The sequence below is a fragment of the Brassica napus genome, chromosome C6 (assembly GCF_020379485.1).
Source record: "Brassica napus cultivar Da-Ae chromosome C6, Da-Ae, whole genome shotgun sequence".
NCBI classification, from domain to species: Eukaryota; Viridiplantae; Streptophyta; class Magnoliopsida; order Brassicales; family Brassicaceae; genus Brassica; species Brassica napus.
The window spans coordinates 34,520,643-34,548,613 of record NC_063449.1 but is presented as its reverse complement, the minus strand read 5'-3'; the positions used below and the strand labels follow the sequence as shown (position 1 = coordinate 34,548,613).

Below are 27,971 nucleotides of genomic sequence, written 5' to 3'. Positions count from 1 at the left end.
TGGACAGACAGAGGTCGTGAACCGTTGCTTAGAAGCGTATTTACGTTGCTTCGCGGGGCGCAAGCCAGCTTCTTGGACTCAGTGGCTTCCGTGGGAAGAGTATTGGTACAATACATCACATCACTCTGCCATGAACACCACTCCGTTCAAAGCTTTGTATGGTCGCGACCCACAAAAGTTGCTCAGATTCGGAGATATTCCGACTGCCAATGCGGAAGTAGAAGAGATGGTTAAAGGTCGCGACGCTCTTCTGCAGTAACTGATAGATAATCTGGCAGTGGCGCAAGCAAGGATGCAAGCATCAGCTAATAAGAAGCGCAGAGACGTGGAATTTCAAGTGGGGACTTGGGTGTATCTTAAGCTACGGCCATACATACAGACGTCGGTAGCTTATCGTCGAGCAGAGAAGCTGGCTCCACGCTTCTTTGGCTGTTACCTAGTGGAGAAGCGCGTTGGGAAAGTAGCCTATAAGCTAGCCTTGCCTGATCATAGCTTGATACACCCAGTATTCCATGTGTCGCAGCTAAAGCTCGCAGTGGAGCCTAGTACGAAGGTACAGGAGTTGCCTCTGATATTATCATCTTCATTTGAATGGAATGCAGATGCCGAAGAGCTGATAAGTATCAGGAGGTCATCAAGGGAGAAACGGACTGAAGTGTTAGTGAAATGGTCAGGACTACCGGAATTTGAGAACTCGTGGGAGCCGTGGGACCGTTTGAAGGGGCAGTTTCCTCATTGCCAGCTTGAGGGCAAGCTGAGTCTCTTACGAGGAGGTATTGATAAGCTAGCTGTTCCTCTAGCTATGGCGCAGAGAAGGTCGAGGTCGAAGAGAACTAAGAAGAGTGGCTAAAGGAAGAAGGGAAGGAAACAAAAACTCTCATTGTGTGAGAGGTTTGGAGCCAAGTCTCATAATTAATAATACGTTGTCGTATGATGTCTTTACATTATCTATTTAATACCTTGATTTGTAAACATTTGATCTTATCATAATTGATCACTAAAGTTAAATCTTATCTTCTCTCTCTTTTTTTTATATCTCTCTCCTTTTCTTGTTACGGATAAGCACCTGCTTATCATATTGTTCCTTACATTCTGAAATTAGTTATGGATGGTCCAAGACAAGACACCATCACAATTGGATGCGGCACTACACTGTGTGGTTAGAAAGAAAGCCATAAATCATGAGGTTAAGCAAGATATTAAAAGGTCAATCTCTCCTATTCTAAATAATAAATGAGAGAGTAGCATGTGAATTGTCGTCATCTCTTACTACTATATTGGACGTCAAATCTTACTATTTAATTAACCTCGTACACTAAAATCAAGCAATTGTACACCTCTAATAAGATGATCATCTAGCTAGTATTTAATATCCAAGCACCTTTCACCAGCTCTCTTTATTTACTGGCCTCGTGCCTTGGGAGATTCCACGGCCATCGATGCACTACAAACATGTAAGCTGAATTGTCTAGGGCCATTGATTATTTTAGGAGTTATTAATTTATCGTTGTGAAAACATGACCGAGTAGTTGCTTTACAAAGTAGATTAACATATTATGTAGGAGTTTTATTTCGAGTCACTTGAAAGACTCATAATTAATTTACTCTTTTACAGAGGTTGGCCACTGATCCACCTTTCGAACATGATAAAACTTTCCTCTGGTTTATACTCTGGCGTGTGCCCACCTCCCTGTAATAAAAACCCACAACTCAATAAAAACCCCAATAAAAATAGTTGAGTAGGGACAAAGAAAAGGATAAGACTTGCTTTGATAGTAGCAAATGTCATTTTATTTGCATAAGTTCTTGTGTATCTGCGAATTAAGAGTCAGTGGCAATCTCGAAGTGAGTTTGATAAAACGAATGAACAAAGAGATACGACCAATTAAAGAAAGATGGGTATATATATTTGTATACCCAGCGATTTGGTCGTCGATCATCCATGGCCTCCAATCATTAATGATGGAATAGTTGAGAGACCTTATCCAAGCTTGAGTTCCAAGGTAAGGCACTGCCATATCATGATCACCACTGTTCACCAAAAACCGCACAGTTTTTTTTTTTTGACAAAAAACCGCACGAAGTTCACATAACGTTTTTGTAGGGAACAAAATGAGGTGATTAAAAGGCTTTCAAATCCAACCTGAAGATGAGAGAACGATAGCCACTGATACTGTTGTTTTTATGGTAAGGTACGCTACTTACAATGTCATGATTGTAAGGAATATCCAGATTACATCGTATCCATTCCCCTATACTCTCCTAGAAAATCATGTAACATTTCATACATAAGACTAGAGCAAAAAACTTTATAAGTAAATAATCATATAAATACCTCATTGATTTGAAGAGCCTTACGTACGGTTTTGTCATTAGCCCAGTAGGTAGATAACAAATAGCGATAAATCTGCAAAAGCAAACTTGTATTTTACTCAGTGGGTTAAACGGTAAAGAGCTAGAGGGGCAATATGGATCTACTTACATAGCAATTTGGAGTTTCAGTTTCACACAAAGGATGTTGTATAATAAATAGAGTTATTCTATCTGTACACTGTAAAATAACCACACAAAGAAGGCTGAAGCTGAAGTTAGTGGTGACGATATCTTTTACAAGGCAGTGACAATATCAATTTACCTTATTATATTCTTCAAGGAGTTTCAAGCACTCTGTGTTACGTGAATCAACATATGCATACTCTCCTTTGCATACTCTTTTTAGCGACTAGAAAACAAAGAAAAGAAGTGTCTCATAGAACTGCTTCTTAACAACATATATTCATTGTGGGGGACGACAAACAAAAGCATGTCATATAATATTCCCTTTGAACAATGGTTTTTTCGTGTTGTCAAAGAGTTGATGTGTATGCATACCTCGTAGAGCTCATCAGAGATGAGTGCCATACCATGAGCATATGGAATGCGGTAGTTTACACCATTATGTTCTGTTATTGGGTTACCGAGCATGTAGCCCTGTAAAGGTTGTTGTCAAGGACGAAAAAAATTATCAGTTTTTAGGCTTTTGTGAAATTTTGTATTAAATGTATAATCGATGGGTTAATAGTAATTTTTCTTACAGTTTAATTACATACATATAAAGTTTTAGAAGATATTATAAATATTTTAAACCTAAGAGCATCATTTTTGGTGAACAACTCATATGAATTATCTCACTAATATAAAAATAATATTTTGTTCATTTTAGTTATGTAATTAATTTTATAATCGTCGAATACATAAACCATTGATACAACGTCAAATGTCTCAAAAATTTCTCAAAATTTTTTTGTTGAGTTTCTCATTTGAAGCTCATCTCCTTCTCTCTTATTCACTTATATTATTTTTCAAAACTTTAATGGTGAAAACCTAATGAAGATGCTCTAATTTTGTTTGAAATGCTCCATTTGCACATACTAAAAGAAATCAAATATAAGAAACAAGAAATACTGAAGAACCTGAAGATTTATTGGAGGATTGCAACATTGATAATTTCCTGCACCATCATGTTTCTTCTGTTACAAGGAATGTTAGAAAAGGGTGTGGAGGTTTCATATAAAAGAACTATGGACACCTTTTGAGATTTCTTGAACCAGAGCCGGAATAATCATACCGGAATAAGAATCTCCTGCAGCATAGAAAGGGTTTGAGGTAAACTCTTGATGCTTTCCTAGCCACTGCACAACCACAACAAAAAGAAGCAGAAACAAGCTCCTAAATGTCTATGCACCAAAAACCGTCGCTCCAAGAGACATCAAAGTTTGTCAGTAGTTTACCTTTTGAAGAAATTCATGGATCCGTCTGGCCTCCCCTGAATCACTCGGTTTGTTATGAAGTGAAGTTCTTGAGTAGGAGAAGCCAGTTCCAACAGGTTGATCCAAGAATATTATGTTTGAAAGCTGAGGAAAATGATCAAGAATTGATCGTCAGGTTTTGTCATCGTCATATGAATAGACACACTTGGTGTTGTTACCTTGGTCCATGAGTATGTAGTAGAGACCAAAGAAGGCAGACTTCCATTGTAAGCATCAAGCTTCATAGTTAGAGGCCCTGTTGTTGAATTTCATCAACATCGGATACGCAGAAGAACAAGATAAAGAAGAAGATCAACGTTTTAGATTTCACCATTCTCAAAAAGAAGGCCAGAGATGGAAGAGCAGCCAGGTCCTCCACTTAGCCAGAGAAGAAGAGGGTCTTCTTCAGGGTTCCTCTCAGACTTGATGAAGTAGTAGAACAATTGCACTTCCTCCTCCTCACCAACACCAATGTACCTTCATTCACAAGAAAACAGTAACCTACTAAGAGTCAACATAGATTCAATTAACCACAACAAAGAAGAGAAATAAACCCGGTTTCGAGTTCAAATGGAAGAGGGCCATCAAAACCAGGAAGAAATTTAACGGTGGAGGCAGAATCAGCATCATGAATCAACAAGACAAGTTGAAGAAGCAGAAGCAGAGATTTCAGAACAGAGGAAACGTAATCTTTAGCCATTAGTTCTTCAAGTTTCAGAAAGTCAATGGCCTTAAAGGACTGGACAATGATTGTATCTATATACTAAACCCCAAAAAAAAAAAGGAACTTGCTACCCACTCTTCATCTCTCAAAGCTTGGATACATCACCGAACCTGTCACTTTATTTTTAATCTGTAATTCTAGTGCCTGATTTTCAAAACGTACATAGTTTAATAGTGCTAATAGAATACAAAACTACTTGTTTATTGTCCTTCCGCTTGTCGTGAGCATAAATCAATCATCAATCATCAATCAATACTATTAAAATATTAGTTCAGTCTAATTTAAAATAATACGGTATCAATATATAACTGCTTATATGACTAATTACATACATCTAAATAACAAAGCAGTTCCATAACCACTAATGTCCTATTTTTAAGGAATATTACTTATTTGCCGTTGGACTTCATTTTACAAAATCAACTGCCGATTATAAATACCTTTTATAATTGGGGAATTGGCCTGTATAACTTTCAAACAAATTATAATTCATTAGGTAACTAAAACCTATAACTTTCATCTACAGTATATGTATTTTATGTAATAATGTTATATTACCCTTCAATTCAACCTGTGTAATCTACTGAGAATTATTTATTAAAATTTTCTTAAATAAATGATTTAATAAATTGTGGCTATCATTGGTGCACATCTTTTTATCTTCTTCTTCCTTTTCTCCTCTAATCTCTGTTTCTTTTTCATACATACAAACACAAACTACTAGACGGAGAAAGAACATGGATTCTTCATAAATCGTGACGAGGTGACGTCAGAATTTTTTTTTTTGAGTTTTTTTTTAATGTTGTTGATCTTAATTTTTTTCATTGTTATTTAAATTTTTATAGTATGTTGTATTGATATGGTACGGTGAAGAATAATTACTCTGGACTAGTGAATGCGTATATCACCATGTCTGCAAAAAGAGGAAGATGTGAAGAAGATGAACTCGCTGACTATACTATATGTAGTGAAAGAAAATTATAGTATAGTATGATTCTTATATTTTCGTACCATTCGCAAGTACCGAACTAAATAGTATGCTACAATTGTTGTATTATTGTACCATCGATTGTTTGATAAATTCATTATTTATCAATTTCTAGTTTACAACTATATGTACTATACTATGTATTTTGTTCTATATTATTTGGGTTTAGAGTTTATATTTGGGTTTAGGGTTTAATGATTAAGATTTAGGGTTTAGTATTTGAAAGGTGGGGGTTGAGGTTTGGGTTTAGTGACCGTATTATGTATGTTCCATTTGACGATTAATAAAGAATGTTCTTTTTTGCTCACCAATTTGTACTATACTATGTATTTTGCTCCATTCTATTTGGGTTTAGAGTCTATACTTGGGTTTAGGGTTTAATATTTAGAAGGTGGGAGTTTAGGTTTGGGTTTAGTGATAGCATTTTTGGGTTTAGTATTCAAACGTTAGGTCTGAGTTTAGCATTGAGAAGTTGTGTGTTGGATTGGAGTCCTATACTATTCAAAAATTAAGTTTGCATTTTGTTTAATATTACATAATATTATATACTATTTTCAGATTTTGATAATTGGGTTTAAGGTTTACGGGTTTAGGGTTCATTAATTAGGGTTTATGGTTTAATATTTAGATGAAAGGGTGATGTTTAAAGTTTAGGGTTTAGTATTTAGGAGTTGAGGTTTGGAGTTTTAGTATTTATTAGATGTGAGTGGATTTTGAATCATATTAATTTTAGTGATATGGTATTGAAAAATTAGATGCATATTTATGTGTTAAACAAAAGTGTGGTTTTTGTTGTATTACGTGTGATAATTAATTGTGGGGTGTCAAATTGTTGATGTCATCAGTTTCTCTTTCTATTACTGGCAACTTGATTAAAAAAAATATAGTATCAGATAGAAGTTGACATAATTGTTATGGACTTAATAACGTCAAAATCAATGTTTTGCACTTAATTTCATTTTCAAATTTGGTCATCCGGCAAATTCACATTATATGATGTATTGTAACTACTCCTCTAATCCTATATTCTAGGGATCCACAACTCTTACCTATACAAATAAAAAAACTCACGGAGCCTGTGCAAATAAATGACTGGAACATATTTGACTAAATCTATATAATAACTATAACTAATTTTCATTTTTTTCTTTTACTGCAGCTAATTTATATTTGTATAACATGTAAGTTCCTTTGTTTTTTTCGTATGAATCACACAAAATAGATGGGACTCATTTCCCTCAATTATCTTTATCTATTCTATTAAAACATGAACATGACCTATTGATATATGTGTAGTCCAACTATTTTAATACAATTATTAAAATTTATTATTAATCATTTAAGAAAAATATTATAAAAAAACACAAAAATGATTAAAACACAAATATAAAAATTAAAATTTCTAAGAAAAATGTAAAACAAAAAATATACCCCTTTTAAGGACGGGGCAGAATCTAGTTTCTTTTATAGTTATAACTAAATTATCAGACCAAAAAATCTTTATAGTTTTTTGGGAGCAAATAGTAACATATTTTATCAACATTTTTCCGTTATATTAACTTGATAGGTTTAAGATTCATCTTCCTTTTTTTCTTTCAACATAAATTCATAGTCTTGGACTGACAGAAATAATTTATTGAGATATATATATATATATATATATATATATATATATATATACTTTATTTTAATATAATATATTTTACTTTTATCATCTGATGTATTTTACCCGTATAAAAAAAACCAAAAATACATTAACACACAAACAAAATATTATAATAATTCTATTAGATATTAAAATTAAACAGGTCTATTTATTTTATTGTCATATCTTTTCTGATAAATAGATTTTAAAAAGTTCAGGATATTTGTTATATCTGGTTCGAATTCGGATATTTTTTAACTGAAATAACCAAACTTTTCGACTTAGTCTGGGTATTTATATCCAAATTACATAAATTTACCCAAAATAATTAAAAATAACCAAAAATACTTATTATATATGGTTCAAATAAGTTATTTTGATCTGAAAGTAACCATGAATACAATTGATCTGGATATTTTGTTTCTAAAACATCCATTTTTAACCATAAATACCCATAATAACTAATATATTTTATTTATAATTTTAGCTTTAGGTATGAATATTATTATAAGTATAATTATAACTTATATATATGTTCGGATACTCATTCGGCTCTCGGGATTGTCAGATTTGATATAGGTTTTTCGGATATAGCAATTTAAAATCCATTCAAGTATATAAACTAGGTCTAATCAGATCTAGGATGCTGACTTTCGGATTGATTAAGGGTCGGATTTTAGGTATGGATATTATTAACTAATTACTATGATAACTCAAAATGCTATATAAATGTAAAAAATACCCTTATTTTATTCAAATCTGATTACGTATTTTAAATATTTGTCGCCTATATATATTTGCATATTATTCTAAAACCTGATTACATATTCCATAGTCGAAATTATTTTCATCAGAACATTATATATATATAAATTGTAGAAATATATTAGTTTTGTTGTAGCATTTAAATGCAAAATAGAAAAATAAGAAATACAAATTTATATCAAATAAATTTACTTTGTTCCGAAAACAAACTCAAAATCTAGTTTTACTGTTTTAAAAGTAAATTTTCATCTTATAATATACTCCAATGTTAAGTGGCAAGTCATCGTCACACAAACAACCTCAATGATTACAGGTAAATAATACCACATCATGTGTGTATACAGAGCTTGTTTAAATATAGGTTAGTTGTTTACAGAGATTGGCCATTTATCCACCGTTGAAACATGATAAAGCTTTCCTCTGGTTTATACTCTGCTGTATGACCACCTCCCTATACTCAAAACCCACAACGCAATTAAGTTAAAACCACAGTAAAAAATGTCCGACTGAAAATTTTTAAGAGAAGTAGGGAAAGACTTGCTTTGATAGTAGCAAATGTCATTTTATTTGCATAAGTTGTTGTATATCTGCCAAGAAGATGCAAAGATTGGTTGATCTCTGAGGTGAGTAGGTGACTCTCTAATAAAAAAAAACAATAAACAAGAATACTCAGTATAATACCCAGCGAGCTGATTATTGATCATCCATGGCCTCTTGTCCTCAATTACAGAATAGTTGAGCGATCTTATCCAAGCTTGAGTTCCAAGGTAAGGTATTGCCATATCGTGATCACCACTGTTCACCCAAAACCACATAAAGTTATGGATCTTGGTGAGGAAAGAAAAGAAAAAGAAGTTAAAACTCTGACCTGAAGATGAGAGAACGATGGCTACTGATGCTGTAATCCATATGGTAAGGTATACTACTTATAATGTCTTTAATGTAAGGAATATCGAATTTACATCGTACCCATTTTCCTACACTCTCCTGCAATCACATATCCTCTTAAACACTTTTCTTTATCCAAAACCTTGAAATGAACATGTTTTATATACCTTATAGATTTGAAGAGCTTTGCGTACCCTTTCGTCATTGGCCCAGTAGCTAGCTAGCAAATACCTATAGATCTGCAAAAGTACCTTTTATATATATATTTGTTTCCTCAATGGTTTAACAGTTAAAAGAGTGTTGGGATATGTATTACTTACATAGCAATCTGGAGTCTCAGTTTCACACAATGGTTCTGATATAAGATATGGGTTTACTGTCTTTGTACACTATAAAGAAACCACAAAAGTTCTGTACTGAGTGATGTTCTTTTACTAATTAAGCAGACACAATATCAACTAAGAAAAAAAACATTCGAGAGTGTGTACCTTGTTGTATTCTTCAACGAGTTTCAAGCATTCTGTGTTACCTGGATCAACATTTACATATTTTCCTTTGCAGCTTTTCTTTAGGGACTGCAAAAAGAAAGAAAGACATTTGAACTACATTGTTGGAACAAGAAACAAACGCAAACTTCATGCTTCATACCTCGTAGAGCTCATCAGAGATCAGTGTCATTTCACGAGCAAATGGAATACGGCTGTTTAAGTCAACTTCGGATCCTGTTACCGGGTTACCGAGAACATAACCCTGTTGTTGGTCAGTATACCCCGGACAAAGAAAAACTATCAGTTTTTTAATGCTTTGGCATATGTCATAAAAGAAGCAACAAAATACCGACGAACCTGAAGATTTATGGGAGGTTTAAAGCATTGATGATTGCATGTATCATCCATCATGTTTCCTCTGTGTCCATACATACCTTTAGAGATTTCTTGAACGACGGCAGGAACAACCTTACCAGAATAAGAATCCCCGCCAACATAGAAAGGGTTGAGAATAAACTCTTCATTCTTACCTAGCCACTGCACAACAACCATGAAAAGAAAATGAGCTTTTAAATTCTATGCACAGTTCTTGATTTGTTAAGTTACGGTTCATATTTCTTACTGGGAACCGTGACATATTTTAAGAGAACAATTATGTTTCTCACCTTGTGAAGAAACTCATGGATCCGTTTGGCCTCTCCTGAATCACTCGGTGTATCAACAAGTTGAGTTGAGAAGGAGAAGCCAGTTCCAACAGGCTGATCCAAGAATATAATGCTAGACGTCTGAGGAACATGATCAAGAACTGATCATCAGGTTTTGTGATCGCCATATGAGTAAACACACTTTGTGTTGTTACCTTTGTCCATGAGTATGTAGTAGAGACTAACGAAGGTAGAGTTTCATTGTACACCTCAAGCTTCATAGTCAGAGGCCCTACTCACCATATACATGTATACAATTAAAACTAGTAATAAGAGACGCATAAGAATTGAGTTTATCAATGTTTCAAATTTCACCATTCTCAAACAGAAGACCATGGATGGAAGAGCAGCCAGGTCCTCCACTTAGCCAAAGAAGAAGAGGGTCTTCTTCAGGTTTCCTCTCAGACTTGATGAAGTAGTAGAACAATTGCACTTCCTCTTCCTCACCAACACCAATGTAACTTCATTCACAAGAAACAGTAACCTAGTAAGAGTCAACACAGAAATAACTAACCACAAATAGAAGAGAAAACAAACCCGGTTTCAAGCTCAAAGGGAAGAGGGCCTTCAAAACAAGGAAGAAACTTGACGATAGAGGCAGAATCAGCATGTTGCTGACTCAAGAAGACAAGATGCAGAAGCAGATATTTCAGAATAGAGGAAACATAGTCCTTAGCCATTCGTTTTTTTCCAGTTTCAGAAAGTCAATAGTCTTTAAGAACTGACAATGATTGGATCTTAATACTGAAAACGTCGAAGTAAAAAACCAAAGAAAGTCGCCAACCCACTCTGCATCTTATATTAACCTTGGCTCCATCACCCAGCTTGTCACTTTTTCTTATGGGAAACTTTCATGTCTGATCCTCAAATCGTATATAATAATGTTTAACAGAATACAAAACTACTACATGTAACAAAGTCATATTTTTATAATTTATAATGGTCTTATTCTAATGTGGTCCGTCATCATACACTGTAAACAAAACAAACCTCAATGGCTAACAAGACTGATTAAGCGAAGAAACATCAGCGAGGCATCTCTTCGACTTCTTCTCAAGAACGTAAAGTACTACTCTACGGCTGCGATAATCCGGATGCCACTGTGTTTGTTCCACACGCCCTATCGCAAAATCTTTCAGCGCAGATTCTAAGAAATACTCAAGAACAGCATCTGACATAAAAAAAAAGGGACAGCAGCAAAATTTAGACATTGTGTACTCTGATATATGTAAGGTGAGTAAAAGCACACAAGAAGAGAAAGAATAATACCATTCCGTAGTTCTCCTGATAAGAAGATTGTAGTTTGATCGCCGCAAAGTTGCACAAGCGTTTGGATCAAGTGGTGAACAGCTTCTTCGCTGTAGATAACATCTGAGCCTAATACTACAAAAGTGCAGAGACAGTAAAAAAGGTGTGAAAATGGTGTGTGCAAAGCAAAAGCGGATGAGATGAATAAATGTACCGTAATCAGGGAGTGGTTCAATCAAATCTGGATCAGGGTCATCTCCCCAAACAAGTTCCTGCACAACAGCAGATCCCCTTGTGTTCCCACTTTGCAGATTGGTGTCGATGTTCTTCTTGAGTAGCCTCAGTCTATCCGGGAGATCGGTGAGAACAACATCGCCTCCCAAAAGCGCTGCGATACAACTGAGAGAGCAAAGTTCAAAACACAGTACTCGTGGAGTTCAATCACGGAAGATAAAGATTTGCACTTTTTTTAGCTCACCCAACTAAGCCACAACCAGAACCCAGCTCAACGATTTTCTTGCCTTCAAGAGAAAGATCTTTGGAATCAACAGAATGTTCCAAGAACTTCCCTAGGACCACACCACTGTCCCACATTACTGACCCCGTTACTCCAGGCGTGTTCTTCACATCCCAATATACAACAAAACACACATGAGATAGTTCAAACCCATTTGATGATCAGTGCAAGAAGAATCAAGTTACATCACTGCCTTCAAATGCTATGCTAAAAGCCACAAACACAAGCATCTTCTACAACCTAACTACCCAAGTTAAAATACAATGTATAAACCCTAAAAGTTCACATTTTTTATGCTATGAATATGTTAAGCTAAGAGGTTTACCAGTGAACAAGGAGACTGGAGGATAGAGAGTGAGTGGCCACAAGCGTCGAGACGCAGCTCAAGAGAAGACTGCGAAACTAAGGTGTTGGGAGCAAAAGATGTTGGGCCTTGAATAGCCCATATGATCATTATCTCCGCCGCCGCCAAATCCGAATCGGATTCCGAGTCTGAAGTCGGAAACCCACCGACGGCTATCACATCTCCGCCGTAACCACTCATCCGGCGTATCTCCTCCACCGTATCTTCTCCTTTACTTGCTTCCTCCTCGCCCATTTTCTAAAACCCCCACACGTGCCGCCGAATTGACTCTCTCTCCGGCCTTTAGGAGACGGACCAACAAACAAACGGGGGGCATCTAAGTGAAATACAGCATAGTTGTGGGGTTATTACCAATTAACCAATATTTTTACATTTTCTCCTATTCCCCCCCCCCAAGGAGTTTGTAAGAAATTTAATTAACCCAAATAATCAAGCAAGCTATTAATATTATGTTATGGATGATATGTTGTATTTCATATAAACCGTTGGTTAAGTCACAAACTTGGTATTGTCACAAGCTTCATCAATCTCCCACATTACATAAGCTTGTAGGCATATCTTCATCTTCATGAAATCTGAAACAAGCTATTCTTTATTTTTTTAATATAAGGAAGTTTCTGGACCGAAACTCATAATCCTATGCACCTAAAACTCAGCATGTAACGTTAGTTTTGTCTCAACAATCATTTTAACAAGAGATCTCTGGTACAATGGTTAAAGTTCTTTCCAATGAAGCTAATGACCTCTAGATTCACAAACTACTCCTTTTTTTTGGAATGAATGTGAAAGTTATACTCAAACCAAAAGACTGTGTTACATCTAGTGCTTTTTTTTCAGAGAAGTGTTTTTAACTTTTTAAAAATATCTCTCATAAAATAAGTTCAAAAAAAATATATATATATCTCTCATAACTAATAAACCATATGAATGTAAAAAACGTGCTAGGTGCTTGCTTATCCTTGAACCAAACCATGTTAGAAAGCCCTGCTTCATAAACTCTATTTTCCTTGAAGACGAATTGTGCCGAGTCTGTTTCTTATTCTCCTGTCCATATGCTTCTCAAGTCTGAGAGGAGGTGAAGGATCCTCTCCATGTCTCCGGTTAATTCTTTCACGCCATATACAGTGGACTGCAGCCGCCTGGAAAGCAGCATACCTTGTATTGTAATAAAGAGTTTTATCCAGCTTGATGTTGATTCCTTGATTAGAGCTGCCATTAAATTACTAGCAGTAGTATAGTCAGTCATCACCCAAAATTCCACTCATTAAGAAGGCGTACTTTGGTGTTCTATTCGCAAACCAGATACTCTTACTCCAAGAATAAACTGTGGTCACTTCTATCTTATTTGCTGCCAAGTGTTCTTATATGAGAATTTGTTGCTATACTTATTTTCATTTTGTCTCCATATCTGAATATCCTCTACCTTAACCCTTGTTTGCCTCCTCTTATCTATTTCATCCTCCACCTGATTTAAGCCCGAGACTCGATGCCTTATCTGCCCGTGGGTGTTAATGACATCTTCCACTGTTGCTGTTTCTGCTATGCCCATGTCAATGTCAATGTAACACCTCTGTTTCCAATAATGTCATGTAATCTGCCCATGTCAGTCCAACAATCAAACAAAAAAAAAGTGGTTACACCATTTCTAATGTGTGAAAAGCTTTAGCCAGTTCTCGAGCATTTAAAATTTTCCTCCACAACCATGATCCAGCTTAGGAAGTTTCCCTCAAAGTAAAGACCAGAACAAATTCTTTCGAATAAGATACATTTGTATCCATTGCATCCACAGCGACTTCGCCGAACACAACCACCATATAAGCTTAAGGCAACTGACCATATATACCACCTTTAGAGATGGAGTGCCTAGTCCCCCTTCATGTTTTGGTTTACATGCATCCACCCAAGCAACCTTTTCATGTCCGGCCCTGACCACAAGAAAGCTGAACATAACCTCTCAATTTCTGCAATACAGGCACTTGGAAGCCTGAAAGCTCTGATAGCCAGAAGTTTGTTCAACTCATGATCACCTAGTTAATTTAGCCTTCTCTTCCCATTTTCTTCATGTAAATTTGTACGTTTGACATCATGAGCTCTTGCTAACATAACATGACAACCGTATGGTTTCGGAAACAATTCTCTATTTCAAACTCCAACAAACCCGTTTGATCTCAACAAATTACAACAAGTGCAGGGCTCCACGGGCTGTCTTGAACATTAAAGCTAAACTCTTATAAGCTTTCAACATAAATATTGGAGACGGCAAAAACAAAACGCGGCGAGACTAAATGGAGAAAGAACCCTGTTTAGTGTTCATCACTCCTCTCAGTCTTCTTCATCTGAAGACTCATATGCTAATCCCAGCAAGCCTTTCAAAGCATTTTGACCTTGCACATTGCTTTCTGCTGCTTTCCCTCTGGGTTGCTCCTCCTCAGGTCTGTCCAGTTTCTTTGACACAGCATTAGCTTCTTCTTTCTGCTTATCTCTTTGAACCTTTGCTTCTGTTGGCCCTATATCGCTTCTTTCTGCACTTGAGGTCGTAGAGACCTTTGGTCGCTTTGGTTTAACCTCAACAACCTTTCTCAGCAAATCTTGCTGCCTACACATTGGAAACACACACAAAGTTGGTCACCGACTTAGAGTCTTAAGACAATCCATTTCATGGTGAGAATAAAGTAGAAAGGGAGGAAACTGCTACCTGATACCACTCTTTGGTTTGGGCTCAACACGAAGTGGTAAAGGAACAGATGCTGGAGATGAATCAGCTTGGGTTGCAGCTTTGTGATTTATGGTCAAGAAAGACATATACAGTGGTGAATGAAATCATGGCTAGCTACTGAACAATAATCAAACAAGAAAGGATATTTTAAAGGCAGCAAAAGCCCTCTTCTCAGTTCGTCTCAGAAGGCGCTCTGCATCCTGCTCTGCCTCCATCTGCTCTTTCAAATAAAGTAAATCGTCGCTGTCCAAAGCTACAGTAATAAAAAAAAACACTTCAAAAGTAATGAAACAATTTCAAAGAGATGAGAGAGAAAGAAAGGGAGAGAGATTGGTACCGCCTCTTCCATGAAGATAGCCTCCACGCTCACCAGCAACATCTTGCATCTAAATGCAAATAACCACAAAAAAAAGTTGGCAGGGGCCATTATCCCTGCCGGGGCATGTTATCAGAACAGTCTCTTCCCAAAAATAGAATCACTTCACAGACATCAATAACCAACAACACTTCTAAGAAAGAGCTTTCTCTATAAACCACAACAATCAATAAAACACCACGTTGATCCAGTGGTATGGAAGCAAGGAAGAAACAAGAGCTTGATCAAACCGATGACACTCAAAAGACGAATCAAATAACTATTATACAATGCAAGAAAGAGGAACAATTTACACAGAGATAAGCTCTCGCATACAACTAGGTAACAAAGGAGAGGGCGAGGCGCTAACCTTTGCAACCATCCGTTGAAAGGTGACATCTTCATCATCTATCTTACCCCCCTTCCCTAGTTTCCTATCTGCAATCAAAAAGTAAACGAAGCTCAATCGAGAAACCCATACAATGAAATCTAACCAGAAACAATGTTCGATTAAAGGTTGCACCTTTAGGGTCGGAGAGATTTGTGTATTCTTTAACTTCCCTCCCTGACATCGTCTCGCTTAAAGAAACTCACAGAAGATTAGGGTTCCTACGTTTTCCAGGGATGATGAGGAAGAACACGGAAATTGGCTTTCCCTCGGACAAAACATGAAGTGATGATGTTTGGGTTTTGTCTTCTCCATTGGGCTTACTCTAGACAATCGGACTTTATTCAGGCCTAGTTAATTTCTTAGCCCAATATTCACTACTATTTTTTTTATAGGAAATAAATAAGATTTAAAAGGTATAAGTTTCATTATTATTTTCTTTTCTTTTTTTTTTCTTAAACAAAAAAAATCATCATTTGAAAATAACTTCACCTATTTAGAATTTATTGAATCTACTATATGATAAAAAATATATATATATATTTAGTAGGAGGATGGAAAAGTCATTAAATTTGCAACACGTCATTGATCATACCAGTAAGAAAATTTATTTCATGTCTCATTCACTCTCTTGGTTATGTATCTTCCCAATTTTGTATTCATGTCATTTTTGACATAGTTACATCAATGTCTTAGCTAAGAGTCTAAAAGCACGTTCAACGCGGGTTGTTAAGGGGGTGCTTAGTTTAATTTTGGATTTAAGAAAAAAGATAAATGGGATTAATGAGTGGAAGCGGCGCTTAAATAAGGGGAAGAAGAACCACGTCTTGTGGACACGTGTTCGCTATTGGGCACACCTCTTTCGCTCTTTTTTTGACAAACACACGGCTTCTCTCTCTCCGCCGCGTAGACGAAACCTCGTCTCTTCACCTCACCTCGTCGAATCCGCCGGTGTTGATCGATTTCTCACCGATCGGTTGAAACCGTCGGCGTATGTGACGGTGAGAACCTCGTATCTGGCGGTGGAGGCGTCGATTGTGGCCTATTTGATAGACGACGATGCGTCTCTCTAGCTCTCTCCACCACTCTGCCTCTCTTTCATCATCTCTCCTCGGAGAAGAATCACGGCTTCTGTTTCTGTGGCTCGACGGCGCTCCTCGACGGTTGAAAACCTCTATCTCTCCCTCCACGGCTGAAGTCGCCGAAGCGAAAGGTAAAGCAGAGTATCTCTCTTTCAACTTATGCATGTCTTTGATTTTTGGTCTTTCTCTGTATTTGTGATGTGTTTGCTTCATATGATCTGGCTTTTGATGTCTGTTATTGTAATCGGTCACCTCTGATCCACTTTTATTTTGTTTTGTTTCTCTGTCTGTTGAGATGGTTCCGATCAAGAGGATATCGATGTTCGTCTTACGGATCAACAAACATGAAGGTTCATCAACGTTCGACTACAATGGCAATAAAGGTAACACGCATCTTTATCGCTGAACTGAATTGGTTTAGTCTGTTTGTCTTATCTGAATTGGAATGGTTGTCAAATTGATTAAGTCTGTTTATCTGAACTGAATTGATTTAGCATTTAGTTTGTGTGTCTGAACTGGATTGATTGTCGAAATGGTTTGAATTGAACCGAATTGATGGTGCTTCTGCTTTGTGTCTCTGAACTGAATTGATGGTGCTTTTGGTTTGTGTCTATGAACTAAATTGACTCTAGTTTGTGCTCGGATTGAATAGTGTCTATTATGTGTTTTTTGTTTGTCTGTTTGACCTGAAAATTGTTTGTCATTTTGGTTTCAATTGAACTGTTGGTAATTAATGTTGTGGTTAGAGAGATATTTACTTGTGGTCATTAATGTTGTGGTTAGATAGAAAACAAAGGTGATGTGTGATTAATGGGTTAGAAAACTGTCTTCTCGAAATGGTTGGGTGTTGATCAATGGTGATCAATACTTGTTTCCTTCTTCCCTTCTTCTCTTTTATTAAAACCGTCATTCTTCTCTTACATCTATCAAAGCTTTCTCTCTTTTCGTTATTTCTTTTATTTCTCTCTATTGTTTATCTATGTTGTTTCTCTCTGTTGTTTCTCTCTGTTGTTTCTCTCTTGAGCCTTTCGGATATGGATTCCAATTCATATACACCGATTGGAAACTTTGTTGATCTTCTGAATAGTCAGCAAAACACTGTCTTTGGTTATGTCCAAGACAGTGTCGAAGTCTCTTCCTCCCAAGTCCCTGCAGACCGTAAAGAAAGGAGGGCGTGGACGCCAGTTGATGATGTTGCCCTCATTAGCGCTTGGCTAAACACAAGCAAAGACCCGGTGGTAGCTAAAGAGCAAAGAGCTGGTGCGTTCTGGAAAAGGATTGTTGCATACTTTGCAGCAAGTCTCAAAGTTGCAGGTTCTGAAACTAGACAGCCACCTCATTGTAAGCAAAGGTGGCAGAAGATAAATGACCAAGTAAACAAATTTTGTGGGGCGTATGAAGCAGCAACAAGGGAGAAGAGTAGCGGCCAAAATGAGAACGATGTTCTCAAACATGCGCATGAGATCTTCTACAACAACCACAAGAAGAAGTTTACTCTTGAGCACGCATGGAAGGAGTTGAGGAATGACCAGAAATGGTGTGAATTGTGTAGTTCTAAAACCACAGCAAGCGGCAAAAAGAGGAAGTTTGATGAGAGTGCACAATCAGCAAGCTCTTACGCGTTTGAAACCACCACTGGTGAAGCTGAGCAAGCAACTATGCGTCCCCCTGGTGTTAAGGCTTCAAAGCGCCATGGTAAGAAGACGATGGGAGATGGTAAGGCGCTGGATGAGTTGGAGAGTATGTGGAGGATCAGGAAGGAAGATTTGGCTGTCAAAGAGAGGATGGCAAAGATGAAGCTACTTGACTCATTAGTTGGCAAAGCAGATCTACCCGAGTATGAAGAAGCTTTGAAGAAGAAGCTCATTGATGAGCTTGTGTCAAATTAGTTATAGTATAAACTTAAGTTTGTGTTGTTTAAAGTATGGTCTAAACTTAAGTTTGTGTTGTCAAATTACTTGTTTGTTGGTCTCTAAGCTTAAGTTTGTGTTGTCTTTAAGTCTCGGTTCTTATTTTGCAAGTTTCTGTCTCTCCACATTAATAATATAATTTCTTATGTTCGGTTTCTCAACTTGATATATATGTTTTAAAAAAGCTGTGTGTATGTGTTCACGAGTCTTTCTGTGTCTGTATTTTTCTTGTCTTGTTGACATGTGCTTGGATTAATGTTTTTTGTCTTTTTGTCTCTGTATTTTCAGGTCATGCGAGTTGGAATACAATTTGTTGGAAGACAGTGTTGTTGTTGGAAGACATTGGATGAATCATGTCTCATCTGTTGTCACATGTGTTCACGGGTCTTTGTCTTGTTGTACTGTGTATTCTGTTGTCTCATGTGTTGTTCACAAGACAGTGTTGTTGTTGTAAGTCACGAGTCTTTGTCGAGTTGTAAGTCACTAGTCTTTGTCAAATTGTGGTGTAGTGTGATTGACTCAAGTTGAATGTATTATATAAACTTCTCAAGTCTTCTCATTTGCACAAACTTCTCATACTTCTTTCTTAACAAACTTCTCATTCTCCACGATAAAATTTTTCATGTAAACAAACTTCTCATATAAACATAAAGTGTCATATCTCCTCTTGTTTCTTATCTCCTCTTTTCATATAAACAAGCTTTTCATTCTACACCATCTTGTTTCTTATGGCATCTTCTTCCAATAATCATTTTCAGGATTTAGAAGATGACATATTTGATCAACACTGTGATCAATATTTTGATCGTTACTTCGAAAATGTTGTCAATAATTATGGTGATCAACAAGAAGAAAGAAGAAGAAAAAAAAAGAGCTTATATCGAAAGAAACCGTGAAGTAGGCAATCTCTAGCTGTGGAATGATTATTTCAGTGACACACCAACATATCCTGATAATATATTCCGCCGACGATTTAGAATGAACAAGCTGTTGTTCATGAAAATTGTTGATCGACTCTCCAATGAAATGAAATTCTTTCAACAAAAACCAGATGGTCTCGGAAGGCTTGGTCTCTCTACACTTCAAAAATGTACCGCAGCTATTTGAGTCTTGGCATATGGTCATGCGGCTGATGCGGTTGACGAATACCTCCGGCTCAGTGCAACTACTACTCGGTCATGTTTGGAACAGTTTGTCGAAGGAATAATAAAAAATTTCAGCGATGAGTACCTAAGAAAACCAACACTGGCTGATCTTCAACGCCTACTTTATATCGGAGAGCATCGCGGATTTCCCGGAATGATAGAAAGCATTGATTGTATGCACTGGGAGTAAAAGAATTGTCCTACCGCTTGGAAAGGTCAATATTCAAGTGGTTCGGGAAAACCCACGATTGTTTTAGAGGCAATTGCGTCGTATGATCTATGGATATGGCATGCGTTTTTCGGACCTCCAGGTACCTTAAATGATATCAATGTTCTAGATCGTTCACCTGTTTTCGATGACATAATAAAAGGTCATGCTCTGCAAGTCACTTACTAGGTCAATGGAAGAGAGTATTATTTGGCTTACTATCTCACCGATGGTATTTATCCAAAATGGGCAACTTTTATCCAATCTATTCCAATACCACAAGGACCGAAAGCAATTTTATTTGCTCAACATCAAGAAGCTGCCCGGAAAGATGTCGAGCGTGCATTTGGAGTCTTGCAAGCTCGCTTTGCGATTGTTAAGAATCCAGCTCTTTTTTGGGATAAAGTCAAAATTGGAAAGATTATGAGAGCATGTATCATACTCCATAATATGATAGTAGAAGACGAACGAGATGGCTACACTCAATATGATGTTTCAGAGTTCCAACAAGAACACAACGGGAGTTCACATGTTGATCTCACATATTCTACAGATACCCCTACAAATATCGCCAATATGATGGGTGTTCGAACTAGAATTCGTGATAGACAGATGCATCACCAACTGAAAGCTGATTTGGTTGAACATATATGGTGTAAATTCGGACGTGATGAGGACAACAACTGATATATTATGTGTTTTTTTCAAATTATTTTCGTTTATTTTAGTAATTTTTGCTGTAATTTTTTTTTAAATCTATGTTTAAAATGATTTTTTGTAATATATTTTATTTAATAAATAAATTTTTACTAAAATTAAATTTATCTTTAGTATTATTTTTTTTATCTTTAGTATTATTTTTTTTAAGAACCTTTAATTAAGAATCTACCATTGGAACAGTTTAAACAAAGAGATTCTTAGCAATGGTTCTTAAGCTAAATTTATTACTTTAAAATGAATTAAGAACCCATTAGGGGTTCTATGGTTGAACGTGCTCTAACAGCTTAACTATCTAATGTAATTTACGGCTTAGTAATAATAATTTCAACAATTCACAATATATACCACAATAGTTATCTGTTTAATTTTTGTTTGAACTATTAGAAAAAGAAGAAAAGAAGTCTAGTAGTAGTCTCTTAGACTAGCAACGTCAAGTAACCTTTATTGGCATGTGACCCAAGTTATAGACAGAAAGTACATTTACTATATACAGATGCATTATCACGATTTATATCTATCTACGGATCCAAACCCTACAAGGAAAAAAAAACTGTTGACTATTAAATCACAAGTTGAATCATAAACCTTTTTTTTTGAAACACGGTCAGAAACTACAACTAAACTTTTGAAAACATGTGGTATTTGATAAAATGATGATAATAATATAATAAAAAAATTCTATAATAAAAAAAAAAAACAAAACAAAACCGCACGTTGGACGTTATTGTGTTGGTGAGAGACGTGACATGAATCTTCACCATAAGTTTGATGATCATTACAAGGTGAATTTATTAGATTTGTAAACCAATGAGAGAGTGTGATGGGTTCATTGGTCCGTACGAATACAACTTACAATAAAACCAAACCAACCAAAAGAAAATCGCATTTATAAATCATTAAATATTTTATTGTTTCCTTCCTTCTAACTTTCAAAAAGTCATCAACTTGTCAGAGATCTCATTTCATTTACATAACAACAATTAGATCAATCAACAGACGCACTTTGATCAAAGAGGAAGGTTTAAGAAAAAGGCAAAAGCAGAACACATACCATTTTAATAGAAAGATGAACAAAGTTTAAAAGCTTTTAACTGTAACAAAGAAACAAAAACCTTGCGATAGAAGTCAATACCCGAACCATACAAAGAAAGTTTGAACTTGCATGGTGCGTTCTTGACTTCCAGTTTCTAACCAAAAACAATAATAATAGTAAAAAAACCTAAAAATCTCATTAAAAGAAACAACAAATGAAGAGAGATGATGAGGAGGAGGAAGGTGAGTAAGAATCCAGCTGGTTGTTTAAATGAGGTTTTGTCCAAGAACAGAACAAGTTGAAGTTAATGTCTTTTCTTCTCTCTCTCTCTCTATGGCATTCACTTTCTCTGATCCATCATTGAAGAGAAAGAGACACCCAGAAGAAAAAAGCAGAAAAGAGCTTTTAATTGGTTGTTGCATCAAACTGTAGTTGAAGCACTAGGAAAGTTGTTCAACCCGGTTTTAATCTGGTGCACTGTGGTTCCAATCAGGTTATTAACCGTTTCTACTGACTCCATGTTAAGTTTAGCAGACGGTAAGTTGCTAACCGTTATCTGAAACCCAACCGTTATCAATGACCCTCCTCCTCCATAACCGCTTGACGATGAGGCTCCTCCTTGCTCAGCACTTGGACTATTGCGGTTTCCGTCTGGTGAGATTGCGAAGCCTGAGGACAAGATTGGAATGTATGACGTATCGTCGCCGTTCATTGCAATGTTCAGCGCTGATAAATCCACAGGACTGTACACAACAAGTGCTCCTGATGAGTCTATTGAGGTTTCTTGTAGAATCAGCATGTTGTTACTCTGTGATGCACTCGATGCCTAATAGCAAAACAAAACTCCATCAGCCAAGAAACAAAGAATCATGGAGAGATTTTGAAATAGAGGTAAAGGCTTACACGTAGAACCGATATGCAGCATCCAGGATGTGATCCGTTTGCTATATGAGCAACTTCTTGAACCGCGTTACTATTCGAAAGAACATCCCACTAAAAAAAAAAAAGCAAAGAAACATTAATCATTACATAGGAACAGTCTTTTTACTTATGAAGATGTCTTGAGTCCTATTTTGTTGTTACCTGAGGACGTGTTCTTTCGTCTTTGAGGAAGTTGAAGACGTTTTGAGGAGAGTTTGGTAGCCAGAAGGTGGTAGCAGCAGAGAGGATAGTGCCGTTTGGTTCAGGGCTCTTATGTGCAGTCACACGGACACCAACTTCGTTCAGCTCCGCAACAACCGTTGAGCGAGTGTTGTTAGATCTGCTGACACTTATACAGTAGTTGCTAACCATTCTATGAGCTAGTCTCATCATGCTTCTCTTCCCTTCCGGCGATGGAATCACTAAAACTCAAAAACAAACATTTATTAAATCAATTCAGAAAATTAGATTACCAAATGTTGATTTAGCTTACCTCCACCGAGGGATGAAGCTGCTGGTGCTAATAGAGAAGCATATCTTTCACACATTCTCTGGAGAGTAGTAACCCATCTCTCAGCTCCAAAAGCAATCCCTTTGTGAACCATCTCTCTGTACATCTCATTGACCGGTTCTTTCTCTTCGGTTTCAGTATGCTCAACCCAAGTAACCTGTTACATATCATGAACTTGAGGGAGATGCTAATTTAGTAGAAAGGGAAAAAGAACAAACTCAAACCTTGGAGTATCCGTTAGGCATGTCCTGAATCAAGCATCCAGATGGAAACCTATAGGAGTGAGAGTGTGAAACAAACTGAGGAAGATGATATGAGACGTTGACAACTATCCAGCTCCCTTGCTCAATCTGCTGACAGTAGCGTAGCTCGCAGAACTCGCGTGTTGCTACTAGTGGAGAAAGCACTTCCATCTCTTCATACATCTACACAAACCAAATGCATGAGGAAACTAATAATGCTAATGATGCATCACAAGTTAAGGAAGTTTACCAAATGCAATGCACCCTCATGGGTACCACCTCCCATTCCTGAAGAAACCACTGCAAGCGTTTTAGAAGCTGCAACGATTGAAGGAAACAGCTCTGCCCACTTGGCCTGCAAATTCAAAAGACAAACTTCATATCTCAAATGCTGCCAACAAAATACATGATGAAGGATGTCTCAGGTAACTTACACTATCCATGAACATGTCGACAAGCGACATAGCATTCATGAAAACAATACCAGAGGACCTAGACGCCTCGATTCTAACGTTATGGTTCTTCCCTCGGTTACTTGACCTTGGGAAAACATTCTCATAGCTTCCAAGATTGAGAACCTCTCCGCATCCATCTGATCCACTCCACAGAGGCTCGTTTGTGTGAACAAGCCTGAGCAGTTCTTGCATAGCAGTCAAAGCAATGTCGTTCATAATAGGCTTGTCCATGTCAGATACCGCAAAGTTGCTAGACATGGAGCTTCCCGGAAGAAGATCGAAATCAAGCGAAGGACCACCAGCTAAACTAGTCATGGAGAGATCCAACGGTGAGATGTGCATTGGATGTAGAGTTGAGATGTGAGATGAGATTGGTCTTCCCATGTACTTTGAGGCAACGGTGGACATTCTTTCAAGCTGTTTGCAAATAAAAAGATTTTAGATTAGAAATGAAGGGAAAATAAAAAGACAAAAACAAAAAACAAAAAAAACAAAAACAAAAACCTCTTCTCTGAGATGAGCGTTTTCCATGCGGAGCTTTTGCTCGTCTAGGTAAGGATCTTCACTAACGGGAGGGCCTCCACAGTTAGGGCATATAGCATGCTTGAGAGCTTCTCTGATGGCAATGTTCTCGCATCGAATCTTATCGTTCTCAGCTTTTAGTGCACTGTTGTCTGCTCTCTCATGTTGCGCCTACACAAAAGAACATGAATCACGATCAACAATACTCAGATAAACAGGAGAGAGATAGAGACAAAACCTTAAGCTGAGTTCGTCTGTTCTGGAACCAGAACTTGATCTGTCTCGGAGCCAAACCCAACTCTTTGCTGAGTAGATTCCTCTGCTTGTCATCTGGATGAGGACACTCCCTAAAACTCCTGCAAACATTCAAACGGTTATCAGAATAACATTCTCAGACCGAAAAACAAAAACTAAAGAGAAAGAATATTACGATTCGAGGCGTTGAATCTGTTGAGCGGTATGACGATGGTAACGTTTCTTCTTCCTATCAGTTTCAGACGCGTCGTGACGTTGTCTACCACCACCATCACCGTCTCCGCCGTCTCCTCCGCCGCTACCACTTCCCCCGACGACGAAACTCATCCTCTTTAGACAAAGAAGAGAAAGAGTAAAGACTCTTTTTATTTTTTGTTACTTAGTTTTCACCCAACCACAAACTGTTAATGGTCCATTTACACCACTGTCGCCATTAACGCAGACCCACTAGAAACAGAGAAAGAGAGATAAAGTTTTTGCACCTACAAGAAGGGAGAGAGAGAGAGAGAGAGAGAGAGAGAGAGAGAGAGAGAGAGAGGTTAAAAGGAAAACGAAACGGAAGAGAATCTGAGAGAGGCGGTGATTACGGGAGGTGAAAGGGTTTGATTAAGGCAACAAATCATTGATATGAAATGAAGATTGATTGATTTTTTTTTGCTCTATAATTTCAGCTAAAATAAAGGAGAGAAGAAAACTCTGTTTTTAGGCCGTAATAATGTCACCCCCTAGAGAGAGGAGGGTGTGATGAACTCTACTTGCTCTAAGCCTCTCACTCTAAAGCCGCCATTAGTGGTTTCTTTCTCCTCTCTTAATCCCTTTTTCTTTTTTGCTTCTTCTTCACATTCATTACAGATTCCTAAACTCTCTCTCTCTTTAGAAATTGTGTAACCGATGGGGTTTTAATAGGAGAGAGAGGGGGTTTTTAAGTCTCTTGTTCTTTCCATTACTGCTAAGTAGTACTCTCACCATACTCGGGGGTAAGGAGAGAGAGAGAAAGAGAGAACCGAACCAACCTTCTTCTTTTTTTCTCTCTCTCCGCAACTAACTCTTTCTGGAAAGAGATTGGTTTTTTGAAAGAGAACGGTTTGTTGTCTCCAGGGAGGGTTAATCGACGGCGGTTGGATAAAAGCAAGGGACTTTAACCACTTTCTCCGGCGACTTCCTCTCACGTCTTATACTAGTAAAATTAAAAAGGAACTAAATGTTTACTATTGTTATCATTTACTAATCTAGACAAATGTGAAAAAATGAAATATGTACTATGTTTTAGACAATTTTGTGTATCTATCTATATATACGTTTGTTTTTGAAAAATTGTCAAAAATACAATTTTTAAAATACTATTTACACTAACCACTTTTACCATCATCTTTAATGAAGAGTAAAAAATATTTATAACCTTTTAATTACATTTGACAAAAAAAAAACATATGGTTAACTAATTTAAACTTAAAACATCAACTCTAAACTCTTAATCATCAACTCTAAACCCTAAACCATGAAACATCAACTCAAAACCCTAAACCCCGAAAACATCAACTCTAAACCTTAAACCCTAAAACTTCAAATCTAAATCCTAAAACATCAACTCTAAACCCTAAACGCAAACCCTAAACCCTAAATTTAAACTTAAAAAATCAACTTTAAACCTAAATCATCAACTCTAAACCCTAAATCATGAAACATCAACTCTAAACCCTAAACCATGAAACATTAACTCTAAATCCTAAACCCTAAACCTTCAAATCAAAACCCTAATACATCAACTATAAACCCTAAACGTAAACCTTAAACCCTAAACCTTATATTTTATGAAATTCGAACCCTAAACCCTAAAACCCTAAACCTTCAAATCTAAATCCTAAAACATCAACTCTAAACCTTAAACGTAAACTCTAAACCCTATATTTTCAAATCTAGGGTTTTAAGGTTTAGGGTTTAGGATTTAACGTTTAGAGTTGGAGGTTTAGGATTTAGGGATTAGAGTTGATGTTTTAGGGTTTAGGGTTAATTTTTTAGGGTTTAGGGTTTAGAGTTTACTTTTTAGGATTTATGATTTAGTGTTGATAGTTTAGGGTCTAGTGTCGATGGTTTAGGGTTTAGAGTTGAAGTTTAGGGTTTAGGGTTTAGAGTTGATGTTTTAGGGTTTAGGATTTAGGGTTTAGAGTTGATGTTTCAGGGTTTTGGGTTTATTTAAAAAAAATAGGGTTTAGGATTGATGGTTTAGGGTTTAGGGTTTAGGGTTTAGGGTTCGTATTTAAAAGAAAATAGGGTTTAGGATTAATGGTTTAGGGTTTAGAGTTAGGTTTTAAGGTTTAGGGTTTGAATTTCGAAATAGCATAATTCAGAAAAAAATTAAAAAAAATATTTTTTTAATTTTTTTAGATTTTTATTATTTAAATATTGATTTATTATATATATAAAGAATATGAACATATGAGTCTTTTGCCACTTAATGAAAAAAATATTTTTCAAAATGTCTGTTTAATGATGGTAAAAATGAAAAGTGGTAGCATAAAAGTGGTAAACATGTAATTTTTCCTTTGTTTTTCTTTATCAAATGTTACTTCTTGTTGTATAAATATAGTGAACAAAGAAAAAGACATTAAACTCGAGTATTAAAAAAGGTGTATTTTTATTTACTATGGGTCATAATTTAGACAAAATTGCTAATAATCCCCTATATATTATTTGTGAAACATTACAACTTTTTTTTGTTGCCACGTGTCATTACTAGGATGATTCTTAGAATTATTAGGGAAATATGTTGGTCCATCTAATTATATTTTAAGTTTTTTATTAAACTAACTATAAATTCATTATTAATGTCATTTATTATTTCCTTAAATAAAGATTACGAAATTGCCTAATGTGGCTAAAGTATATATGACAATTAATGATTTTAAATAATAAAGATCTGATAAAAAATAATATATCTTCTATCAAATTTGTTTAATTTTAAACTATTAAAATAATTTAAAAAAAAATCACCATAACCATATTATAAAAATTAGATTTTTCTGTATATGTTATATTTTGAATTTAAAAAAACGACTATAAATTACTAAAACTGTTAAAAGTCTCACATTCAAATTTTGCGATCCATGGTTTAAAATTTTTGTTATGACAAAAAACAAATGATTACAAAATCATTTAAATAAAAGTCTAATTTAATTAATCATTAAGATTTAAAATATATATGTATATATATCATTCTAAATTAAACTATAAACCATATTGAATAAATAAATATTTTAATTTCAAAATTTACTTTGAATAAATTTTTTTGATAAAAGTTTTGAACTAACATTGATAAATTTTATAAAATTATAAATTACTAAAATTATTAATCCCACAGTAAAATTTTTGTTATCAGTAATTTAAAGTTT

The 27,971-nt window shown here is 36.0% G+C and overlaps 6 protein-coding genes across 10 annotated transcripts; 1 reads left to right on the top strand and 5 right to left on the bottom strand.

Moving 5' to 3' along the window:
- Positions 1-1,455: 1,455 nt before the first annotated feature.
- LOC106404919 (serine carboxypeptidase-like 2) lies at positions 1,456-4,822 on the bottom strand. 3 transcript variants are annotated; one of them, XM_048760046.1, is made up of 14 exons: positions 4,343-4,822; positions 4,120-4,265; positions 3,968-4,044; positions 3,771-3,893; positions 3,569-3,671; positions 3,453-3,490; positions 2,872-2,970; positions 2,636-2,722; positions 2,483-2,551; positions 2,336-2,407; positions 2,144-2,262; positions 1,918-2,031; positions 1,765-1,814; positions 1,456-1,685 (listed from the first exon to the last, which is right to left on the bottom strand). In XM_048760046.1, the coding sequence occupies exons 1-14, from the start codon at positions 4,486-4,488 to the stop codon at positions 1,597-1,599; spliced, it is 1,332 nt and encodes a 443-aa protein (XP_048616003.1). In that variant the 5' UTR covers positions 4,489-4,822; the 3' UTR covers positions 1,456-1,596. The 3 variants fall into 3 exon arrangements, with proteins under 3 accessions (XP_048616003.1, XP_048616002.1, XP_022560489.2); XM_048760045.1 differs by having other exon boundaries at positions 1,456-1,690; positions 1,769-1,814; positions 3,608-3,671; positions 4,343-4,813; XM_022704768.2 differs by having other exon boundaries at positions 1,456-1,690; positions 1,769-1,814; positions 4,343-4,740.
- Positions 4,823-8,139: 3,317 nt separating this feature from the next.
- Positions 8,140-10,746, bottom strand: LOC106406336 (serine carboxypeptidase-like 2). Of its 2 annotated transcripts, none has more exons than XM_022704767.2 (13): positions 10,528-10,746; positions 10,306-10,451; positions 10,146-10,222; positions 9,952-10,071; positions 9,644-9,823; positions 9,447-9,548; positions 9,287-9,373; positions 9,119-9,187; positions 8,966-9,037; positions 8,779-8,897; positions 8,592-8,705; positions 8,452-8,497; positions 8,140-8,361 (listed from the first exon to the last, which is right to left on the bottom strand). In XM_022704767.2, the coding sequence occupies exons 1-13, from the start codon at positions 10,668-10,670 to the stop codon at positions 8,281-8,283; spliced, it is 1,356 nt and encodes a 451-aa protein (XP_022560488.2). In that variant the 5' UTR covers positions 10,671-10,746; the 3' UTR covers positions 8,140-8,280. The 2 variants fall into 2 exon arrangements, with proteins under 2 accessions (XP_022560488.2, XP_013702421.2); XM_013846967.3 differs by having other exon boundaries at positions 9,952-10,044.
- A 100-nt stretch (positions 10,747-10,846) lies between these two features.
- LOC106353632 (protein N-lysine methyltransferase METTL21D-like) lies at positions 10,847-12,454 on the bottom strand. The gene is made up of 5 exons (XM_048760044.1): positions 12,081-12,454; positions 11,717-11,859; positions 11,453-11,637; positions 11,260-11,373; positions 10,847-11,161 (listed from the first exon to the last, which is right to left on the bottom strand). Exons 1-5 carry the CDS (start codon positions 12,351-12,353, stop codon positions 10,989-10,991), a joined length of 888 nt encoding a protein of 295 aa, XP_048616001.1. The 5' UTR covers positions 12,354-12,454; the 3' UTR covers positions 10,847-10,988.
- A 1,783-nt stretch (positions 12,455-14,237) lies between these two features.
- Positions 14,238-15,916, bottom strand: LOC106406341. 2 transcript variants are annotated; one of them, XM_013846976.3, is made up of 6 exons: positions 15,714-15,916; positions 15,561-15,628; positions 15,173-15,221; positions 14,982-15,088; positions 14,815-14,897; positions 14,238-14,715 (listed from the first exon to the last, which is right to left on the bottom strand). In XM_013846976.3, the coding sequence occupies exons 1-6, from the start codon at positions 15,760-15,762 to the stop codon at positions 14,442-14,444; spliced, it is 630 nt and encodes a 209-aa protein (XP_013702430.2). In that variant the 5' UTR covers positions 15,763-15,916; the 3' UTR covers positions 14,238-14,441. The 2 variants fall into 2 exon arrangements, with proteins under 2 accessions (XP_013702430.2, XP_013702431.2); XM_013846977.3 differs by having other exon boundaries at positions 15,173-15,267; positions 15,714-15,847.
- A 1,778-nt stretch (positions 15,917-17,694) lies between these two features.
- LOC125588499 (glutathione S-transferase T3-like) lies at positions 17,695-18,549 on the top strand. Its single transcript, XM_048759869.1, has one exon. It carries the CDS (start codon positions 17,695-17,697, stop codon positions 18,547-18,549), a length of 855 nt encoding a protein of 284 aa, XP_048615826.1.
- Positions 18,550-21,663: 3,114 nt separating this feature from the next.
- LOC106402970 (homeobox-leucine zipper protein HDG11) lies at positions 21,664-25,778 on the bottom strand. The gene is made up of 10 exons (XM_013843794.3): positions 24,758-25,778; positions 24,566-24,683; positions 24,310-24,498; positions 23,785-24,222; positions 23,601-23,705; positions 23,333-23,533; positions 23,091-23,265; positions 22,760-23,019; positions 22,580-22,669; positions 21,664-22,502 (listed from the first exon to the last, which is right to left on the bottom strand). Exons 1-10 carry the CDS (start codon positions 24,907-24,909, stop codon positions 22,098-22,100), a joined length of 2,133 nt encoding a protein of 710 aa, XP_013699248.1. The 5' UTR covers positions 24,910-25,778; the 3' UTR covers positions 21,664-22,097.
- Positions 25,779-27,971: the final 2,193 nt, after the last annotated feature.